This window comes from Poecilia reticulata, chromosome 17, assembly GCF_904066995.2.
Source record: "Poecilia reticulata chromosome 17, P_reticulata-male-v2, whole genome shotgun sequence".
NCBI lineage: Eukaryota > Metazoa > Chordata > Actinopteri > Cyprinodontiformes > Poeciliidae > Poecilia > Poecilia reticulata.
Window position 1 is genome coordinate 20,295,826 of NC_088846.1, and position 18,885 is coordinate 20,314,710.

At 38.7% G+C, this 18,885-nt stretch overlaps 2 protein-coding genes across 2 annotated transcripts in view; both read right to left on the reverse strand.

Moving 5' to 3' along the window:
* The window catches only part of pde1cb (phosphodiesterase 1C, calmodulin-dependent b), a 109,280-nt gene extending 104,789 nt beyond the window's left edge, over window positions 1–4,491 (reverse strand). Inside the window, exon 1 of the mRNA XM_008434501.3 lies at window positions 4,145–4,491. Coding sequence (XP_008432723.1) covers window positions 4,145–4,406 — 262 coding nt within the window. The 5' untranslated portion in view covers window positions 4,407–4,491. The remainder of the gene's footprint in view (window positions 1–4,144) is intronic.
* A 1,088-nt stretch (window positions 4,492–5,579) lies between these two features.
* Window positions 5,580–11,689, reverse strand: LOC103479835 (vimentin). Its single transcript, XM_008434499.3, has 9 exons — window positions 11,037–11,689; window positions 10,738–10,798; window positions 9,309–9,404; window positions 8,923–9,087; window positions 6,748–6,873; window positions 6,428–6,648; window positions 6,252–6,295; window positions 6,088–6,173; window positions 5,580–6,013 (listed from the first exon to the last, which is right to left on the reverse strand). Exons 1-9 carry the CDS (start codon window positions 11,672–11,674, stop codon window positions 5,972–5,974), a joined length of 1,479 nt encoding a protein of 492 aa, XP_008432721.2. The 5' UTR covers window positions 11,675–11,689; the 3' UTR covers window positions 5,580–5,971.
* Window positions 11,690–18,885: the final 7,196 nt, after the last annotated feature.

An 18,885-nucleotide genomic window follows, 5' to 3' on the forward strand; every position in this document is an offset into this window, starting at 1 on the left:
TAATCAGAACTGCACGTGCTGCTTAAAGCAGCGCTGCTGGAGGTAGTATGCATAAATCAAACTTTAACAACAATGACAAATGGTGTGTACTTGTGTAACACTTCAAGTTGTGGGACTCCAAATTGCTTTACAAAACATTCAGTCATTCATCCATTCATGCATACATTCGGACACTGATGGTGGAAGCAACATGATACTCCGATCTGCACAATGTTAGGTTGCCGTTCAATCGTTGCCTCCCGGGCTTATGACCATCACCAGCAGTGTTTTTCCCAACAACGACACAACAAAAAGGTGACTAAGATGGTAAGAGAGGGGGTTCAGGACAAACTCCTTACTCCAATAGCAGATGCTTAAAAACTGGTTTTGCATCAAATACAAACCCTATGGCAATAAAACCCTATTATAGTGTTGCTAACTGATTTACTAAACGAATAGCTTGTGAAAAAAGATCTGCATGAAGAGCTCCAAAGTCAAATGAGTTTATGCATAACAGCGCCAGAAGCAAACCATACATTGACTTTGCATCTTTTTTGCACACGTGAGAGGCTTCAGAACATCCACAATGTTTTACCATACATTTTTTGTGTTTTTGTTTTTTTCTGTTTGTTTGTTTGTCCCTATCTCCAGTCTTCAGAGTCTGGTGCTCTCCAGGCTTCCCTGTTCTCCTGCTTCAACATATTTGAATGAAATGAATAGATAATTAAGGAGCCTCTTCAGAACTCGTTGACATGCTGAGGAGGTCGAACAATCATTCGAAAGAGGTGTGTTGGGGCAGCTTATTGAGATTTGCTGGACATCAACCCTTCAGGACCGGAGTGTTGGACTTTCGTTTTGAAGAATATTAAAAAATTACTCATATTCAGTCAAAGGAACAAAGAAGAGCAGAATATTTAAAAAGATCTTACAAGAAATCAGCAAAGTGGGAGGTCATATGTCACACCTCTCTTTGAGGAGTTGCTATACTTTTAACCAAATAGTTTGTTAATAAATCGACCTAAAGTTAAATAAAAAACTAATTGACCATGAACTATTAGTAAAATCCAGTTGAAACTATATGTTAAACTCTTATTAACATCTTATTACATGTCACAACTTGGATAAATGTTTTTAATTTCTTTTTATAGTCCTCTGAGATGTTTGAAACCGTCACAGCATGTACTTATTACAAATAACATAAGGAAACAGTGGGAAGTTCTAGTAAAATGATCCTACAGTTTCTTTCCGACTCAAAACTCTGAATCCAAACTTTTTTAGGTTTTCAAAACAAAAAGTTTTGAAAAGGAACTTCTCTTAGTGAACCTACAACATTAAGTCTAGTTCCTCATGTGAAACACACTCAGGAAGATGACCTATTTCTTGAGCCACTGTAGGAAATGATATCAGGATAACAGCAGTTTTTTGATAATCACAGCAGATTATTTTTTTTCTTTACATCTTGTTGACTGACTGACTGTACAACACCGTCGAGGACTCGTCACATGCTCTTGGAAGTTGAACCTTAAATGAGCCTGTTTAAATTGATACATGCATAAGAATCCTGTGTTGTACAGACTCGTGATGGCTCAGATAGTATGTTCTGCAGCTGTCAGGATAGATGAGAAATAGCTCTCCTAATAACTAAATCACAGTTGAGGTTGTTACGCTGCTGGGTCTGCCTGTCACTGAGGGGACCCGACCAAATGAGCTAATAAGCTGACAGGGAGGCAGGTGTCTGTGTGTTTGTTCATCAGGAGGAGGGAACAGATGAGTGTACAGTCAGGCTGGGAGTCATGATGAGACTCCTTATTACACATCAGCCTCACTGGGGAGCGTGGAGGAAATTCAACAGGAGTCGACACTGTCATATGGTCATGGAAACGCCACAGTACAGAGGATATTTGGAGAACCGACCAGGGAGAGGCTTTTTTCCCTCTGAGATGGACAAACAGGGAGTTGAAAGCAGAGGTGACAGTAATGGAGCAAGGCGAAATGAAGATAAACAGCAGAAACTAGAAGACCACTAAAGACTTTCATGATGTCATCTGGATTTCTATATACAACAGCCAACAGGATTTGATTTTTATGTAAGACACTTATCCTCCATGCGAGATTATTTTGACACATTTTCTCTACATCTATGATGACATCAATCCAATTACGCAAAATAAACTATTTTTACTTAATAGACGACTATTAGGCTTTTGTCACTGTCAGGCTCCCGTAAGGCCTTTACAGACTGGCTGTTATTCTGGTTAGGTACCTTTTACTTTTTGGAAGTAAATTATTACACTAATTCATGTAGAAGTACCACAGGTAAGGGCAGCTGAATAGAATAACAAGTCACACTTTTCACATTAATATTAAAATAATGTGAAAAACCATGTGTCATTTTCCTACAGCCTTCTTTTGCTATTATGCCCTATTTTGTTTCGATATCATATCGGTATCCAATAAAAACATGTATGTTTCTGGTTGTAATGCACAAATGATAACTCCTGTTCCAGGATTACTTTTGCAAGGCACTGCATATTTTATAGTTTCTAAATGTGAGTGTCCCTGCGTGCTCTCAACACATATTTAAAAATTCTGCTGTTGTGAGTTTGCTCAGATAGATGGAGCTGTCAGTTTTGCTTATTTCAATCTCACGGACATCTCAAACATCAAAGAGATGCTTTGGTAGTAGAGATATGCTGTATTGTGATCGGCCTTCAAAGAGCTCGGCATTCATTCAATGAATACTTTTTCAGCAGCATATTCTTTTGATCTTCTAAAGTGTCCAGTTGCTCTCATCTCTAAAGAAATATGAGAACGGAACAACAGAGAGCTGCAGAATAAAAATAGAGCATGGGACAGAATGTTCCCCATCATAAACCAAATCTAACATTCCTTATCACAAGATTTATTTATTTTTTTAACTAGTTCGATGTTAAGATAGCAAAATGTGTAATGCAGTTTGAATAAAATGCCCAGATTGAATCTGTCAGATAACTAACATTGATTAGGCAGCAACTGATCTACTAGGCATTCATGTTTTAAATAAAGTTTTATATTGGAATATAGTTCTGCAAATTTCCAAGTTCTACTCTTAATTTGAATTATTTATAAAAAAAATATGCATGAAAGACTACACTGAAACTACTATATGTTAATGGAGCATATATGCAGCACAAAAAATATAGTCTCTTCCTGTTTCTAATGGATGTTAAAGTGTTACAAACACTTAAAAAAAAAAACATTGTGCAGCCTACAGTAGTTCAACTCATACCAAAGCATAAACTCATTGGTTTTGCACATAAACATGGGACAAATAAGTATTTGTTGAAAATAAAATATAAATAAATACATGGATGAATTGAAGTACAATGTATTCTGTATTTGTTATACTGAAAGTTCATAATTATTTTGCATGAGGAAGAATAGTGATTATTGAGAGCATTGATAATTAGCCGTCAGTTATTTATTTCATAGACAATGCTGCCCTGAGCAGCGAGGCATAGAGCTATTGTTAAACTTGAAAACACTGAGTTTTTCTAAATTATTGCCATATTTTCATGGTTTTAGAGAAGAGTCCCACAAGCTACTCTGTTAAATAGATTTTAAAAGTTTGTTACCAGTCCGGTTTCTTTAAATCAACAACCAGTGGATGTTGTTTGGTTCTTTTTAACATGTAGAATGGACAAATGACGTCAAGAAGAACGCACTATGTGGTCTTGTGCTACAAATAGTTCTTCTTTTTGCTAAAAAAACCCCAAAAAGAACAGTGAAAGTCTGTTGAGATATAAGTTATGATTCTATTACCATTGAAGACCACGCACAGATTATAGGGGAATTCATAAAACTAATGCGCTCCAAGGGTTGGATCTGCAGAACTCTATGTTTTGGGTTAATTAGCTTTTAGCTTGTGAATGAAGAAAAGTGTGTTAGAACTTAACACACTTTTGAATAAATAAGAACTTATAGAGATGCACAGGACCCCAAATATTTTATTCATTATGAACGCCATTAATATTCATGCATAAACAAGCTTGAGCTTCAAACACATAAATGCCTTTTTTTTGTTCATGTATTTGAAAAGATCTCCGTTTGAAAAGATTGCAAAAATAAATACCACTAAACCCATAAACAGGACGCTATACGTTTGTTTTCCAGCTCATGAACTCACCGCTCTGTTGAACCTCAGCAGGCTTTTTCCTTGAACTTTGTTTGGCTCCATCAGAGTCTTGTCTGCTCAGCACCTCGGACAGCGACTGGCGGGAGCTCTGCCGACCGGTCTGGCCCGGAACGTTGAAGCCTTTACTCCTCTTCCTGGGCCGGTCCGACTCCGGAGCGGACCGGCTCCTCTCCGGGTCGTGGCTCTCCGGCTGGGAACCTACTTTCACCAACGCGTTCCTGGTCCTGGTCAGAGCAGAAGTCACCGAACCCATCACAAAACAAGCTTTTTAGTAAAGGCTTTCTTTTAACCAGTTCCCTTGAGTTCGACCTTTCATTTTCCTCAACATTTACTCAAAATCGTAAAGAAACTCCCCTCCCCCGCACCCCCCCCAAAAAAAGTCCACCTTCGTCACGGTTCAGATATTTGACCCATGTCTCATAGTTGAGAAACGTGGGTGTCAAAAAGCCACGCAACAGAACGAACAACAAGACGTCGGAGTTTTAGCGGAAACCGCTTGTTGCTCTGCCTGTTTTCCTTTCCTCCGGCAGACACGTCACATGGAGAAAGTTGCTCTGTCGACAAACACACCGATCTCCCGGGACAAACAGGTGAAAACAAGCGACATTAATTAGCCGCCGACAAGTTTCCAGGATTATTAAAATAGGAGGAGGACCCAGCAATTCCGAATTAAAGAGGGAAAAACAATTGAGGTGAGATCATGATCATGGAAAAATGTTTAAACTTTGTTGGACATGGCTCTACTTTTTACCTACCTCACTCAATGTTCACGAGATTTGGACGCAATAAAACAACAAAATGTATCAAAGAAACAGACAAAGTAAAAAATGACAGAACCTTTTGGTTGGTTCAACCTGCTGAATAGAAATGCAAAGTAACTGTAATGACCTGTCTTTGGCCGACAGATGGCAGCAAAGCTAACTTGTAGACTTCTACATAGTTTATTTTTTATATTTCAAACTCAAGATACTGAGTTTGAAAACCCACCTGTTTAGAGTTGATTATGGCTAAATTAGGGTTAGAGTGTGGGTTTTGATGTCTTCGATGTTTTTAATGTTTTTATCTTTACTTTTTATCTATTTATTAATTTATTTTTATTCCTCTTTCTTACCGTTTCCGTTTTAATCTTTTTTTTTTTGTCAAAATCTCGTTCTGTTTATTCAATGTCACATGCCGTTTTTATTTTAATTATGTAAAGCACTTTGAAATGCCTTGCTTCTGAAACGTGGTATACAAATAAAATTTGATTTGATTGGTTGTGATTTTAATAACCTTGGAAAGCTCAGTTGGTGATGTCATTGCTTTATGAACGTCTGCTGCGATATATCACAACTTTTTATTAAAATGAGAACACAGCCGTGAACATATTTGAAGGGAACCCTCTGAGAAAATAAAATACCTTCAAACAAACACTTGTCCACACTGCTTGAGTTATAGTCTTCATAGTTTATTGCTGCAAACAGGTAATTGTGACTTCTTCAGCATACAGATTTGGTGTGGTTCATGCTTTATTGATCAAACGCTACTTTGGTTACAAAGAAAAGTTTTTTGTCGACCTCGGAAAAAAATTGCTATGCTAAATGTGTGCTGATTTTCATAATTGTGTCAAGACAAATGTGACTTAAGCACACTCAACCAAACAAAAAAGCATAACAGTCTGTCAGCTAGAACAGGCTCACTGGATCTTCACAGATAAAGGCACTTTTCAAAGCTGTTTTCTGTTTGTGTCGTAGATTTATTTTCTTGCTTGTTGCTCCAGTGAAATGTTGTTTTCCTCTTATTGCTTGTGTTGCTTGTTTGACATGGACAAAGAAGCTATTAGTCCATGTCCTCGTGATTCTGGGTTGACTCATTGATCACCTAAAAAAAACCAAAAAACAAAAATCAAAAATCTGTCAAGAAACTGACTTTATATCACTTAGAGCATGCCATACCTGACCATCCCTGGTCTCAATGGTCTTGATGAGAACTTTCTTTGTTGTTGATGTTTCAAAATGAGATTTTGAATCAGCCAATCCGTCTAAGGAAATAAATAGTAACATCTATTAATAATATAAAAAGCTAATATTGGAGAAATTAATGTAAACATCAACCTCACCTCTGAGATTTAGAGAAGAGAAGTTTGGCAACGGGGTGGAGATCCTGCCAAGAAAGAGGAAAAAACCCCACCGTTTTTTTTTTTAAACAAAGTAACATCTTTTATCAATAAAATGAAGGCTCATACTTTTTTCATACACCCAGCGAGCGCTAAACATTTCTAAGACATGTTGTTACCGGCTCTCCTCTCCCTCCAGGAGTTTTCTATAGGTAGCGATCTCAATGTCCAAGGCCATCTTGACATTGAGAAGGTCCTGGTACTCTCGGAGGTGACGGGCCATCTCGTCCTTCATGTTGTGAATGTCCACCTCCAGGCGGCTGACGGTGTCCTGGTAGCCACTGTTCTCCAGGCCAAAGTTCTCTTCCATTTCCCTCATCTGGCGCTCCAAGGACTCATTCTGGGAAAAAAAAAGAAGTGACATAAAGTGAAAAATATGTGTTGAATAAATAGTTTTTTTCTTTAAAATTACAAAGACAGCCTAAAAGGGCAGACTCACAGTTCCTTTGAGGGCATCCACCTCACAGGTTAGTGCCTGAACTTGACGCCTGTAGTCGTTGGCCTCCTGCTTGGCTAATCTCAGGGCTTCATTATTCCGAGCTGCAGCTTCGGTGAGGTCAGCAAACTTAAAATCGCAGGGGCACAAAAAAAAAAAAAGAAAAAAAAAAAAAAGGAGAGTCAGACATCCTGAAGGACACAACCGAGAAAAAAATCAACTACTCAATAAAGTCAGAAACTGAAGGAGAGGAAATATAGTAGGTAGAGTGTAAATTATGAAATGTGGAGATGTAAGAGGCTGGAGCAATTTAGCAACTGTAAAGAATTTGAAATAAAATTGTTTTATCTCTGTTTGAGTCCCTCATTAAGTCAGGTTTATGTTATGTAGAATGGGAATTTACAGTAAAAAAATCCATCCACCCACCCACTCACTGCCTATATCTGCTGTACCTTGCAGATAAAGAACCATCAAACTAATACTGACTATAAATAATGGCGGCAAAATATAAACTGTTACCATATTTATATGTGATATATTATCAACTCTTTTTGTAACTTTTCTTGTTGCAAAGTAAGATTCCCAGAGTCACATTTGGTCAACTTCGTCTTTTTAAAGTTGTCACTACCAGTAGCACTAAAGCTTTGTGCTGCGTTGTTCATATTAAAGTTGATCTGAAACATACAAAATTTGATCTATTCTCTATTTCACTACAACTCTTTGAGGTTTTTTTTTCTTGTCTCCACAGGAAACTCCTCTCCTGTGAAACCAGCGGATTTCAGCTGTCAGTGAGCCAGACACCCTGTCTACTTTTGGAACTAGGTATCAAAGTTTCCTTTTTGATCTGTTTTATTGTTAGAGTGTCTATATCTAACCAGATCTTTCTGTAGTTATGCTGCAAGGGTGTTCAAAGCGACTCCTGGACAGCCTTTGCAAGGATTTTCTGCAGATTCAATTTAAATTTCAGTTCGAGAATGGTACAAACTTGGTTTGTACCATTCATCATACAAACCAAGTTTGTATGATGGTACAAACTTGGTTTGTACCATCATAGGGGATTGACAACATCCGAACTCTTGGATGTCTGTTTTTTAATAGCGCAACCATGTAGCATACATTTTAGAGCTCCGGTTTATCGTTTCCTCTTCTACAATAATCAAGAAAAATTAGAGTGTGTCTAGCTTATCAAATAAAAATAAAAATGTTATTTTTGCATTTGTAATTGTTCTGTGTCTTTTTTTGGCACTGAATGAGCCATTGGTGCGATTGTCTATGTGTACTCTTTGTTTTTCTTTTCCATAAAAATTAGTTTGGCCAGATGCTTCTGTGTTTTTTTTTTGTTGTTTTTTTTTCCTGTCTCTTTTTTTCTTCTCAACCAACAACTTGTGACGGCAGCTGGGCGATGAAACTGAGCTGGAATATTGTGGAGATAGCTTGAGCTTTCACAGCATGGAAACTTTTCACTAGCTGCCACTAAATGCTTAGGTGAATTTGGATGCATTTTATTAAAAGTTAGTAGACTGTTTTTGGAAAGAACTGAATGTTTTGGAATTGAATCTGGAACAAAATAAATTATATATAATTGAATTTTACAGTTTGTCTTGTAAACTGCCTTAATCCTTTCATGCGTGAATCATGATCCTTTGTGTCAGGATTTCTTTCCAAATTTTTTTGATTTTCTTAAGGCATAAAAAAATGTAGGAAATTTTTATTTTTATTTAGGTGACCAATTGTAATTTTCTCCAAATACAAAGTTGTTATTTGAAAAAATACATGAGTAGTATTGTTCTTTAGGGGTTATCTGATGTCACAATGTTTTTTTTACCCACAAGAGTCGTCTACAGTAAGAAGGAGGGACCGGGTTGGTCGGCATGCTTTTTTGTCCGTCTGCCAAATTGAATTGAACAAAAATAATTTCTTGCATTTGCAGCTGATGGCCAGTAGTTGATAGTGTATTTTATGATGCATTAGTCTCCACTTCAGTGGTCTGTGTGCTTTTGTAACATAAAAATCCACGAGAAGCACAAGAAAATGGCTTTTAGTTGGCTGTCCACTGTAGTTACCACGATGCATGAAAGGGTTAAGGTGACATTTGTTGAAATTGGCCTGAATAAAGAAAAACAACAACAAATTAAGTTGAACTGAATTGGCCAATACTTCCATTCCATCGGTGCTCACCTTGGATTTGTACCAATCCTCTGACTCCTGGATGTTTTTAGAGGCCAGGTTCTCGTACTGCAGACGGACGTCCCTCAGAGCTGCTGTCAGGTCTGGCTTGGCCACCTCCATGTCCACCTGCACATGCTGCTGCTGCTGGATTTGGTTTTGTAGCTCCAGCATTTCCTGCCAAACAACAGTTTCTTTTAATTTCGCCTGTTTGCTTGGGAACAGCTATTTGGATCTAAATTCTACCAGTCTGAGCAGATTAACACATATTTCCAATGATTTGGCTTTCCTAAGCGCTGCCTTTGATACGGCAGGCAGTTTCACGTGCAACGTCTGTACAGCAGCGTGTTTCCGCTTTGCCTGCAAAAAAAAAAAAAAGCTGAAACAGGAATGCTTACCTCATCATGCAGCTTCTTGAGGAAGTTAATTTCCTCTTGGAGCGACTCAACCTTCCGCTCCAGGTCCAGTCTGGCAAGGGCAGCGTTGTCCACATCCTGCGCCACGACACTGAGTCTTAATACGGTGACTTGGAAAGGTGACATGAATTATGCATAATGGATTTGCTGACATATAAAAAAAAATCCACTTAAGTTGCAAAGAGAACTCACAAATGTTGCAAACACAGCATGCAGAAATCAACTGTGCCTTCAGTTGATTTTAACTGAATGGGCGAATTGCTCTGATGAACTCATTAGTATAAAGGTCTTTCATCTCATCAACAAGTTAGATACAGATTTTTTTTTTTTTTTTTTACTTTCTTCTTGCTTTGGTGACATTTTTGTTCCAGCAAAGCAATATTCAGTAATCGGCTGCATTAAATAAATGAACTGCATGCTTTCCATTTAAGACAACTGCATATTGCAATCTATTTTGCGTAAAGTAAATGTTTAAAACCCTCCTGGCCCAGAACATTTTCATTCTGTCCTGCAGCATTGCTTTGTTGGGGCGTTGGCAGGCTTGTAATTGGGGTATCCGCGAATGAAGCAGATTTGCCCCGGTGCTAATTCCGCAAACAAAGTGAACTATTCAGCAGGGTTTCCCAAACAAGCCCAAGGCTGGTGGAGTGACTGTCTGCCTGACTGAGCAGGAGCCGACCGTGGGCAGCGCATTGTTGTCTGTGTGCCACCGAGGCAGCCTGCTGGCACTTCCTTCCTGCCATTCATACACACAAGGTTAAAATATTGCAACTTGAAATATTGACTGAAGTGTATGGTGCTTTCTTCTTAAAATGTTACCTTTTATGCGCAGTGGCTGTCCTATGAATTTATTCACATGACTCAGAAACCGGTGACAGGGAACGATCTCTGACAACACCAGAAACAAGAGACATTCTTTTGAGCTGAGGCTCTCCCAGGAACGAGACAGCCAGGTCACATGGTGGCTTGTCCTCTCGCTCTGATAACCACATTTTATCCACATTGTTTTTGTGCTGCGGTGTCCAGCTCATTTGCCGCGACCCGTCAAGACTTAAAAAAAAAAAAATCTCTCTTCTCGTCGCAGGCCTGACTTAACACAACAGCCAAAACTTGGCCTTTCGTCTCGGTCTGTGAACCATGGCTAGAATCCGCTGTTGCGCCAACAGTGGAGAGCATTACTGTCTCTGCAGATACATGAAAAACACGAGAGCTCAGAAATTGCTAAAAAGGAGAAAGATCTGGTTCTGATCTGTTTTTAGGGTTTTAAGCTTCATTTAATAGGGAAAGTTGGAGAGATGGAGCAGTGGAAGACCCAGGAATCATCGTCTTTTACTTCTGAGGACTGAGAAGTGTCCCATCTCTTCATTCCAAAAACTTGAAATACTAATATATGATTTCAACAGTGGATCACCTGTCTAAAGCTCTGCATGTTGGCTTCTGCTTCCTCCCGCTGGGAAATTTCATCCTGCAACCTGCAAAACAACAGACAGCGAAACAATATTTGATATTTCGTGGCCTAGTATAGCTGCATTTGCACTTCTTGCATGTCAATACACATTAAAATGGAATGAAAGAGCAAACTGATGAAAAGTACAGCCTTAGATACATTTGTAACACACAGTTAAAATTCTCTATGCTGCAAAATCTTCATTTTATAGAGGCCAAGATGAAAATGATAATAATAATAAGAAGAAGTGCCACGCCTCCTACTTGTCTCTCAGCCTGCCAATGTCGTCGGCCAGGTTATCCCGGTGCACCTCCACCCGAGCCTTCTCGTTGCTGAGCTGGTCCACCTGGCGCCGCAGCTCCCGCATCTCGTCCTCGTACAGATCCCCGACCCGGGACGTTCCTTTGCCCCGCAGCTGCTCCAGCTCGGCCAGCAGGATCTTGTTCTGCTGCTCCAAGAAGCGCACCTTCTCGATGTAGCTGGCGAAGCGGTCGTTGAGAGACTGCATCTGCGCCTTCTCGTTGGTGCGGTTTGTGATGAACTCGCTGTTGATGGCGTCGGACAGGGAGAAGTCCAGGTTCTCGGAGGCCAGTCGGGGCATGGCCGCGCTGCTCCGGAGCCTCTGGGTCTTGGCAGAGTAAACGGTCGGAGCGGAGGAGAGCCCGAAGGACACCCGAGAGGAGCGCAGCGGGCTGGAGAACTGGCGGCTGGAGTAGCTGCTCCTGGTCGCGTTACGCTCCCCGCCAAACATCTTCTTGTAGGAAGAATGCGGAGCTACTCTGTAGGACATCCCACTGCTGTCTTTTTTCAAACTACCAGCAAGCAGAGCAGAGTGGTCGCAGTTTGCTGCAACCCCTGGTGCATCAGCGGACTGCGCCTGGAAAGGCGTTCCCTGACACATTACTTCTTTATAGTCTCCTCCTTATGCAAATTGCTTAACGGGGACTTGAGCGACACGTTGATGATCCAATCAAAGTTCAGAAAGCACACCAGCGTGTCCCTTCAGAGCTCATAAAAATATAGTATTAGATTTTTTTCCCCCTTACAGAAATAAGCCAAATTGCTGCACAGGTGCATCAAAAATAAATGTGAATATTATAGAAACGTTAAATCAGCTTGTTTCGGAAAGGTAGGAAAGTTAAACTTAATTGAAATCTGTTTTTTTTTTTTTTGCTTTATTTTTTATTTTTTACGGCTGATAAAAAACAAATATAAACAAAAATTTGGCCCATAAAAAGGACCAATGAAAATTATTTTCAACACAGACATGAAATATTATGATCATATCATGGCCTACATGAATAAGACTGCTGACTTGTTTTGACAAATGTCAAAACAAGAAGAGTAAGCCACAAAGGTAATTCACAAAGAAATTGTATATTAATGGAAAATTGTGTAGGAGAAAAATAGTGAAGTAGTGCAAGATTCATAAACAACAAGGAGATTCTGCCTTGGAAGTTGCAGGTATAAATATGTACTAGGACTTAATAGCTTGTATGGCTAATGGGTAGCTACAAAATTGGAAAATCCCAGTAATTCTACAACTAATAACTGGAAAAACGCTCAACTAGGATGTGAAATCACTCCAAGATCCAGACTGACTTAGAAACAAACAAACAAAAAACAAATCAAGCAAATCCAAAATCCAGACTAGTTTTTATTTTGGATGCTAAATCTAATTGCTAGTCTGATAGGGACAGAGGTTAAGAATAAACTGTGATTAGCCACAACTTGTGATCAACTTATTTTTGGCATACTTGTTCCTGATTACTGGCAGATATTCAGAATCAAGAAATTGCTCGTATGACAACATAAGATTGAGCAAAAGATCTAAAGAAGACAAAGCTTTCTTAATGCTTTATGATTCCAGTGAACCACAGTGATTATTCACAACTAGAGAAAAGTGATAATGATGAGAACTAAGAAGTAAATAACAGATCTGGCCAAAGTGCCTTGAGATGATTTCTGTTGTAAACTATTCCTTCAAAACAAAATATTTCAAATGAAATGAAAAATAATGTGATACAGTACAATAGTGGTATATAAATATTTGCTTAACTCAAGACGTTGGCACATTAGTTGAGTTTTATGCTTTTTTGCAAACTCTCTTAAAAGTTGTTGGGGACTTTTATGTTGTCATAAGACTTAAAACATCAAGCAACCATGTAAAAGTTGCTATAAGCAAGTAAGTGCATAAAGTCTCTCTTTGTGGCGTTATGAATTCGTTTAGTTGTGATGTGGGGGACTTCTAGATGGAGAAGCAAGATATTGTAAAGAGAGGAAAACTGTCAGCTTCTGTACTTATTTAAAGACTATAATTTTTTCATATATTCTCAAAACCGAGGAGAGGGTGGACTGGTTTCTCATCAGAATCTGCCAGCAAGGCCATTTGCAGTTTCGGTTCTTTGCTGTCTCTTTATTCAGCAATAGATAATAAATATTTATCATTTAAGTCAGTTATTCCCAGAAGCTATTCATCCCTGTGTTCCTGTCTGACTCCCGTCTCAGCAAACAGAGCTGCCAGTGCAGTCCCGCTGACTCGCTGAGATTCAGTGATTCCGAGAGACACAGAGCAGAAGAGCTGAGCCAGGGACACTCTACACTTTTAAATCCCTGATGCGACTCGGTTTAAGGTTCTCCATGGAAACCAGGAGGAGAAAATCTCAGACAGAAGCTCCTGTTCAGTTTAGTTTAGTGATATTTGTTTTCTGAAGCACTCTGAACGCATAAATATTTATCTGAAGAGACTTCACCCTGGGGGTGTGGGTGGCTGCAGGGATTTTAGTGCTGACTTTGAGGTCTGACTGGCAGCAGAGAGATAAACAGAGATCTGCTTTGACCTGTGAGACCAGAGGAAAGAGTATGATATTAAAAAGAGCAGACTGTGGGACTGGGAATTACTGTTGGCTCTTGTCTTAGATAACATTCTTAGATCATCTGAAAATACTGAATGGGAGCTCCAATGTGTCACAATTCAAATGCAAGTTTGTAGTTTTAAGGAAAACATCCATTCACCCATTTTATGTCATGTTCTCGATCAAGAGTATTGTCTGTCTGCAGTTATATAGATTGATGTTTTAGTTTGTTTTATAGTTGGAAAGTTTGTTATATTGAGAAAGCATCAACATGGCAACCGTTGTCAACTAACTAATGATCTGGCTAAGTAGCTTGTCAGCCACATCAAAAATTCAAAAAGTCAGATGCAAAACCACTAATTTCCACATGCAAGAAATGTAGGAACAAGTCATTTCCTTAAAATGATTTGAAGATATAAATCCATGTCTATTTCTGTGAAACCACTGCTTGAGGAGCATTCAAATCTATTGATGTAAATTGTCACAAGATCCCTGTCACTATAATAAAAAAGTAACATCATGTACACAACAACATACATAAAAAATATCCACACCTTTTGCTGCAAAGAGCTGTGGGCAAGGAAAGGATCTCACAAAGTGGTCAAAATTGTAAAGAAAAATGTCACTTTTTCGCTCATGTTGCTATTCAGGGAAGCTAACGTTGAGCTAGCATGCTTCCTTTACCCAGTGCAAGTGGTGGAAGACAAATTATAAGAAATCTGGATAAATAACATCGCTGTTGGGAAATTTGAAGTTGTCGCTCACCTGGTGCATTCCTTTCAGTAACAGGCTACTGCATCCTAGGTGCAAAAGGGAGAATTGTTGTAGATCCTTCCTCTCAGCAGCTATTACTACACCCATCACTCTTCACCTTTTTTCATAAAAAAAAACAATTTTACTGTCACTTGCTTTTCTCTGTTGTTTACATAGTTTTTATTACCACCTTTTGTTCTTATTTTGATTTTTGATTTTTTTTTTAATAGATTATATTTTTTTTGTCTTTGTGTGAATCTTCATGCTTCAATTGCCTGTCACTTTGAAGCTGTTGCACCAGAATTTTCCCACTGGGGGGACAATAAAGCATATTTCTACTTTTTCTATTTCCAGTGTAATACTTTGCAAAATAGGTGAAAATAGTGCTTATTGATACTTTTGAGACTTTTTTAAAGAATGGAAGATGAATGCAAAGAATTTTATCTTACTGTATAGTAATATTACCTTGGCAGTCAAGACATCCCTCATATTTTATGCCCTTTTACAGTCCATGGTCTCAAACCTTTTGTATTGTTATTCACAATTTATTGTAAATTGTGAATCATTTGAAGACAAAGACAACAGAAGTAACAAAAAGGACAAACCCCTGGAGGCTGGCTGTATGCTTGTTGGCTCACACAAAATGACCTCGGCGATAAACAGTGGAGCTCATTTTCAGCACTTGCTGGGGAAGTTCACATTAAAAACAGTCACACGGTCACGGGTGGGGGCAATAAAAATTCCAGCTCTCAGTCTCATTATGAGCCTCCTATTTCCCACCCGGCCACAGAAACAGCAGCAGCCGGGATTGTCGCAGACAGAGCGGGGATTGTGTACTGCTGATCTGTCACCTAACTACTGCGGCCGAATGCGGCCATGCAGGTCATGTTCATTGTCTACGGCCCGTTATTTGCTGGTGTCACAACTCTGGCTAAATAGCTTTCATTCTTGGCAATGCTGGGAATTTATTATTTGGTTCTTATAGTTTATATTGTGAAGAACTGCAGACGCTGGTAAATTCCAAGAGTTGACAAAAAAAAAAGAAAAAGTGATGCTTAAACAACAACTGAATGAGCCCAGAGACTTTAGAGTCAGTCGGTGGGGTGTGGAGGGTAACAGATTGTTTCTGGGTGTCATCATCTTAAAACCTCGAGCACCAGACAGCAAAAAGCCCAGCTTTGTTTCGTCTCTCATGATGGTGAGTCACCACCGAGAACTTCCAGTAGCCATAGCAATTGTTTTCAACTTTGCCACAGGTTAAGCTAGATAGAGCACTGCTGACATACACACACAGAAAATGCATAACATGTTCAAGGATTAATGTGCAGATCTTATTTATTTGTGCTCGTCTGTTGTTCAGTTAATTTGACATTTTGTCTTTCTTTTGCTGTGATGAATGGGCAAGCCTTTCTGTTGTCATGACAATGCAGATTTAGAGGTGGGAGTGTTGCACCGTGATGGGTCACCATCATTGCACAAAGGGCAGACTGAAGTAATTAAAGGAGGACAAAGAAAACCTGTAATTCTCCACCAGAGCCTCTCAGAAGTCTGTGTGCGAAGTGATATTTGAAAACCTGGACAATGAACGCTAGAGTTTTGGGGTGTTCAGGTTTATTTCCACCAGTAGCCTAAATTCTGCAGCAAGGACTAAACAGAAAAAGTTGTAATTGTAAATAAAATAAGATTTCTTATTGTAAATTAGTATTTCTTTAAAATGCATCATTTTATTAATTATTGCATGTGACTTCTTTCATAAAATCAGCTGTGCTCATAATCATAGCATAAACACACTGCTATGTTATGATCGTTTTATAGGTGTAATATTGACTTTTGGATTATTTAGCTAATATCCTTGCTATATTTTGCATTTTTGCCACCACATTAACCAGCTAACTGTCTAAAATGTGTCTTTAAACAACATTTACACAAATAATTTCTATCATGATTGAACTCTTAGTTGGTTTTCTGCCTAACTGCCCATTCCTGTCAGTGAGTGGGGACATGCAGTCATTTTTGGAGATGAAGCTTAACGAGGCACCTTTGGGCTGTAGCAACTAAAGAGGACTTAAACAGCAAGGACTCTTTTTCCTGATCTCCATGGTAACTGGCCAAACATTTAGAAAATATTCTGAAAGGCCACTTTCAGGATACCTTTCCATTTGTATCCCTCTTCCTTTGTCTCACTGTGTGCGGAGGTTGCTTCCAGTGAGTGATTGGGTCAAAGACTGGGTGAGGAAACACTTCCTGCACCAGAAAAGTATTTTATGGGATTTTGTCTTTAAATACTATTAAAGTTGCTTGGTGCAACTTGTTGAACGCACAACATTGAATTTCCACTGACCATTTTCCGTGTCCTCATCCAGTTATGCTTATTTCAAGGACAGTACCCTCTGGTTGCACATATTTTAAATCAACCTGCCAGACCAAATCACATCAAACTGTCCGGTCTGAATCCTGTTATGGCATCAGTGCCACTGACAGCTGCAGAAGACCATCAGCCTCTCCTCATTTACATGTACTGAGGAATTAAAATAAAAAGGAAAGCTTTGAAGAATGTGAAAATATAACTCTCTTGATTATTTTTCCCTTATATGAACCAACCTGTGAGGGACTGTTGATTAACTGAACACATTTACATAACGAAGAACTCATGTTTACCAAGTCATTGTCAAGAAAATGAAAATAAAATATTAAAAGCCTAAATATTGTTCAGGCTTTGAGCTGTTGCATCCTGAAGCATATACAGCTCGCCAAGAGTTTTTCTATAATTAATTAAGTTCACTTTAAAAACTTTAAGAGGTATTCACCTTTCCTTACTAAGATGTATAAGAAAGTGGGTATTTTAGATTGAAATCAGATTTCCATCCATCCATTTTCTTGCACCCTTGTCCCTTAGTGGGGCGGGAGGGGTGCTGGTGCCTATCTCCAGCTTACATTTCAGGCGAGAGGCGGGGTCACCCTGGACAGGTCGCCAGTCTGTCGCAGGGCAACACAGAGACACACAGGACACACAACCATGCACACACACCCACACACCTAGGGACAATTTGGAGAGGCCAATTATTGTGACAGTCATGTTTTTTGGACTGTGGGAGGAAGCCGGAGTACCCGGAGAAAACCCACGCATGCACAGGGAGAACATGCAAACTCCATGCAGAAAGACCGGGAATTGAACCCAGAACCTTCTTGCTGCAAGGCAACAGTGCTACCAACCGCGCCACTGTGAAGCCCAAAATCAGATTCCATTGCTATGAATTCTTAAAAAGCCAGATTGACTTGATTCTGCCTGGAAGATGAGAATAAACCGCTCTATGACATCTGTGCCAACATCAAAATTCAAGAACACATGAGATTCATCATCAAACTCATTACACCCAGTAAATTGTTTATGCAACCAAAATACAAGAACAAGCTGTTTGGTTGAACTTTGTCAAAGTTAAAAATGTTTGAATCCCCTCCCCCCCGCCAAAAAAAATGCGGAAAATGTAAAATGGTTGTTGATGGTGTTAATCAAAGGATGAATGCAAATCATCCACAGTTGGGAGGATTTGAGTAATCTGATTCCAGGAACAAGCAGAGCCCAAGTCTAAGCCGGTGTCACATGCTATACAGAGTCATTTGCTTCAAAAAAGTTAAATGTTATCAAAGTGAAATTAATTGAAGATTTCTTGGATAATTAATGAGAATAAGGTAGTAAAAAAAACAGACTTGGATACAAGATTGTGACCATGTGATAAATATGACTTTGCAAGGATTTCAAAGAAGAAATGTTGCTGTTCGGCAAATTGTGTTACATCTTAGTTTAAACTGGCTCATTATTAAGTGCAGGCTAGGTTTTTGTAAAGTGCAAAAATGAGACCATAATAAATCATTCCAAACCTTTTTGGACATACATTTATATTCAAACTGTTATGATATTATTTAAAAGTGTTTTATATATATTTTACAAACTCATTCCAATAATTGAAACACATAAATTACACACAGACTGATGTTTTCAAGCTTTTGTTTCTATTAATTAAGATTATTTTCTACTTGCAGCTGATACAATTTTTTTTAAATTTAAGACTGTAATATTACATCAGACCCATAAAAACACTTTTAATACAGAATTGTGTTAAGGCTAGGTTGAAGCATGTCTTGATTTTGTCTCATTTTTGACATCACAATAACCTAGCAGAAGGAAATTTTAAGTTGGTATGTGTTTTGGGAGCCGCTAGCATTAAAAAAAACTATCTGAGGACATAGTAAAAAGCAAAATATATCATTTTTCACATATCTGCAATTTGAAATCAGAGTATGAACAAGGATAATAAGTGATAACCCTAAATATTACATTAAAGGAAGTTCTGCACAAAATGTTGAAGTTTCTTCCTATCACAATTTTTCTCTTAGTTTTGCTAATTTCTTAAAAATATAAAAAATGCACAGATACAGGAAATTTGTCAGAGACATTTCTCTGTGGAGCTTGCATTATCCAGCAACGACTGTGTGAGGCACCAAA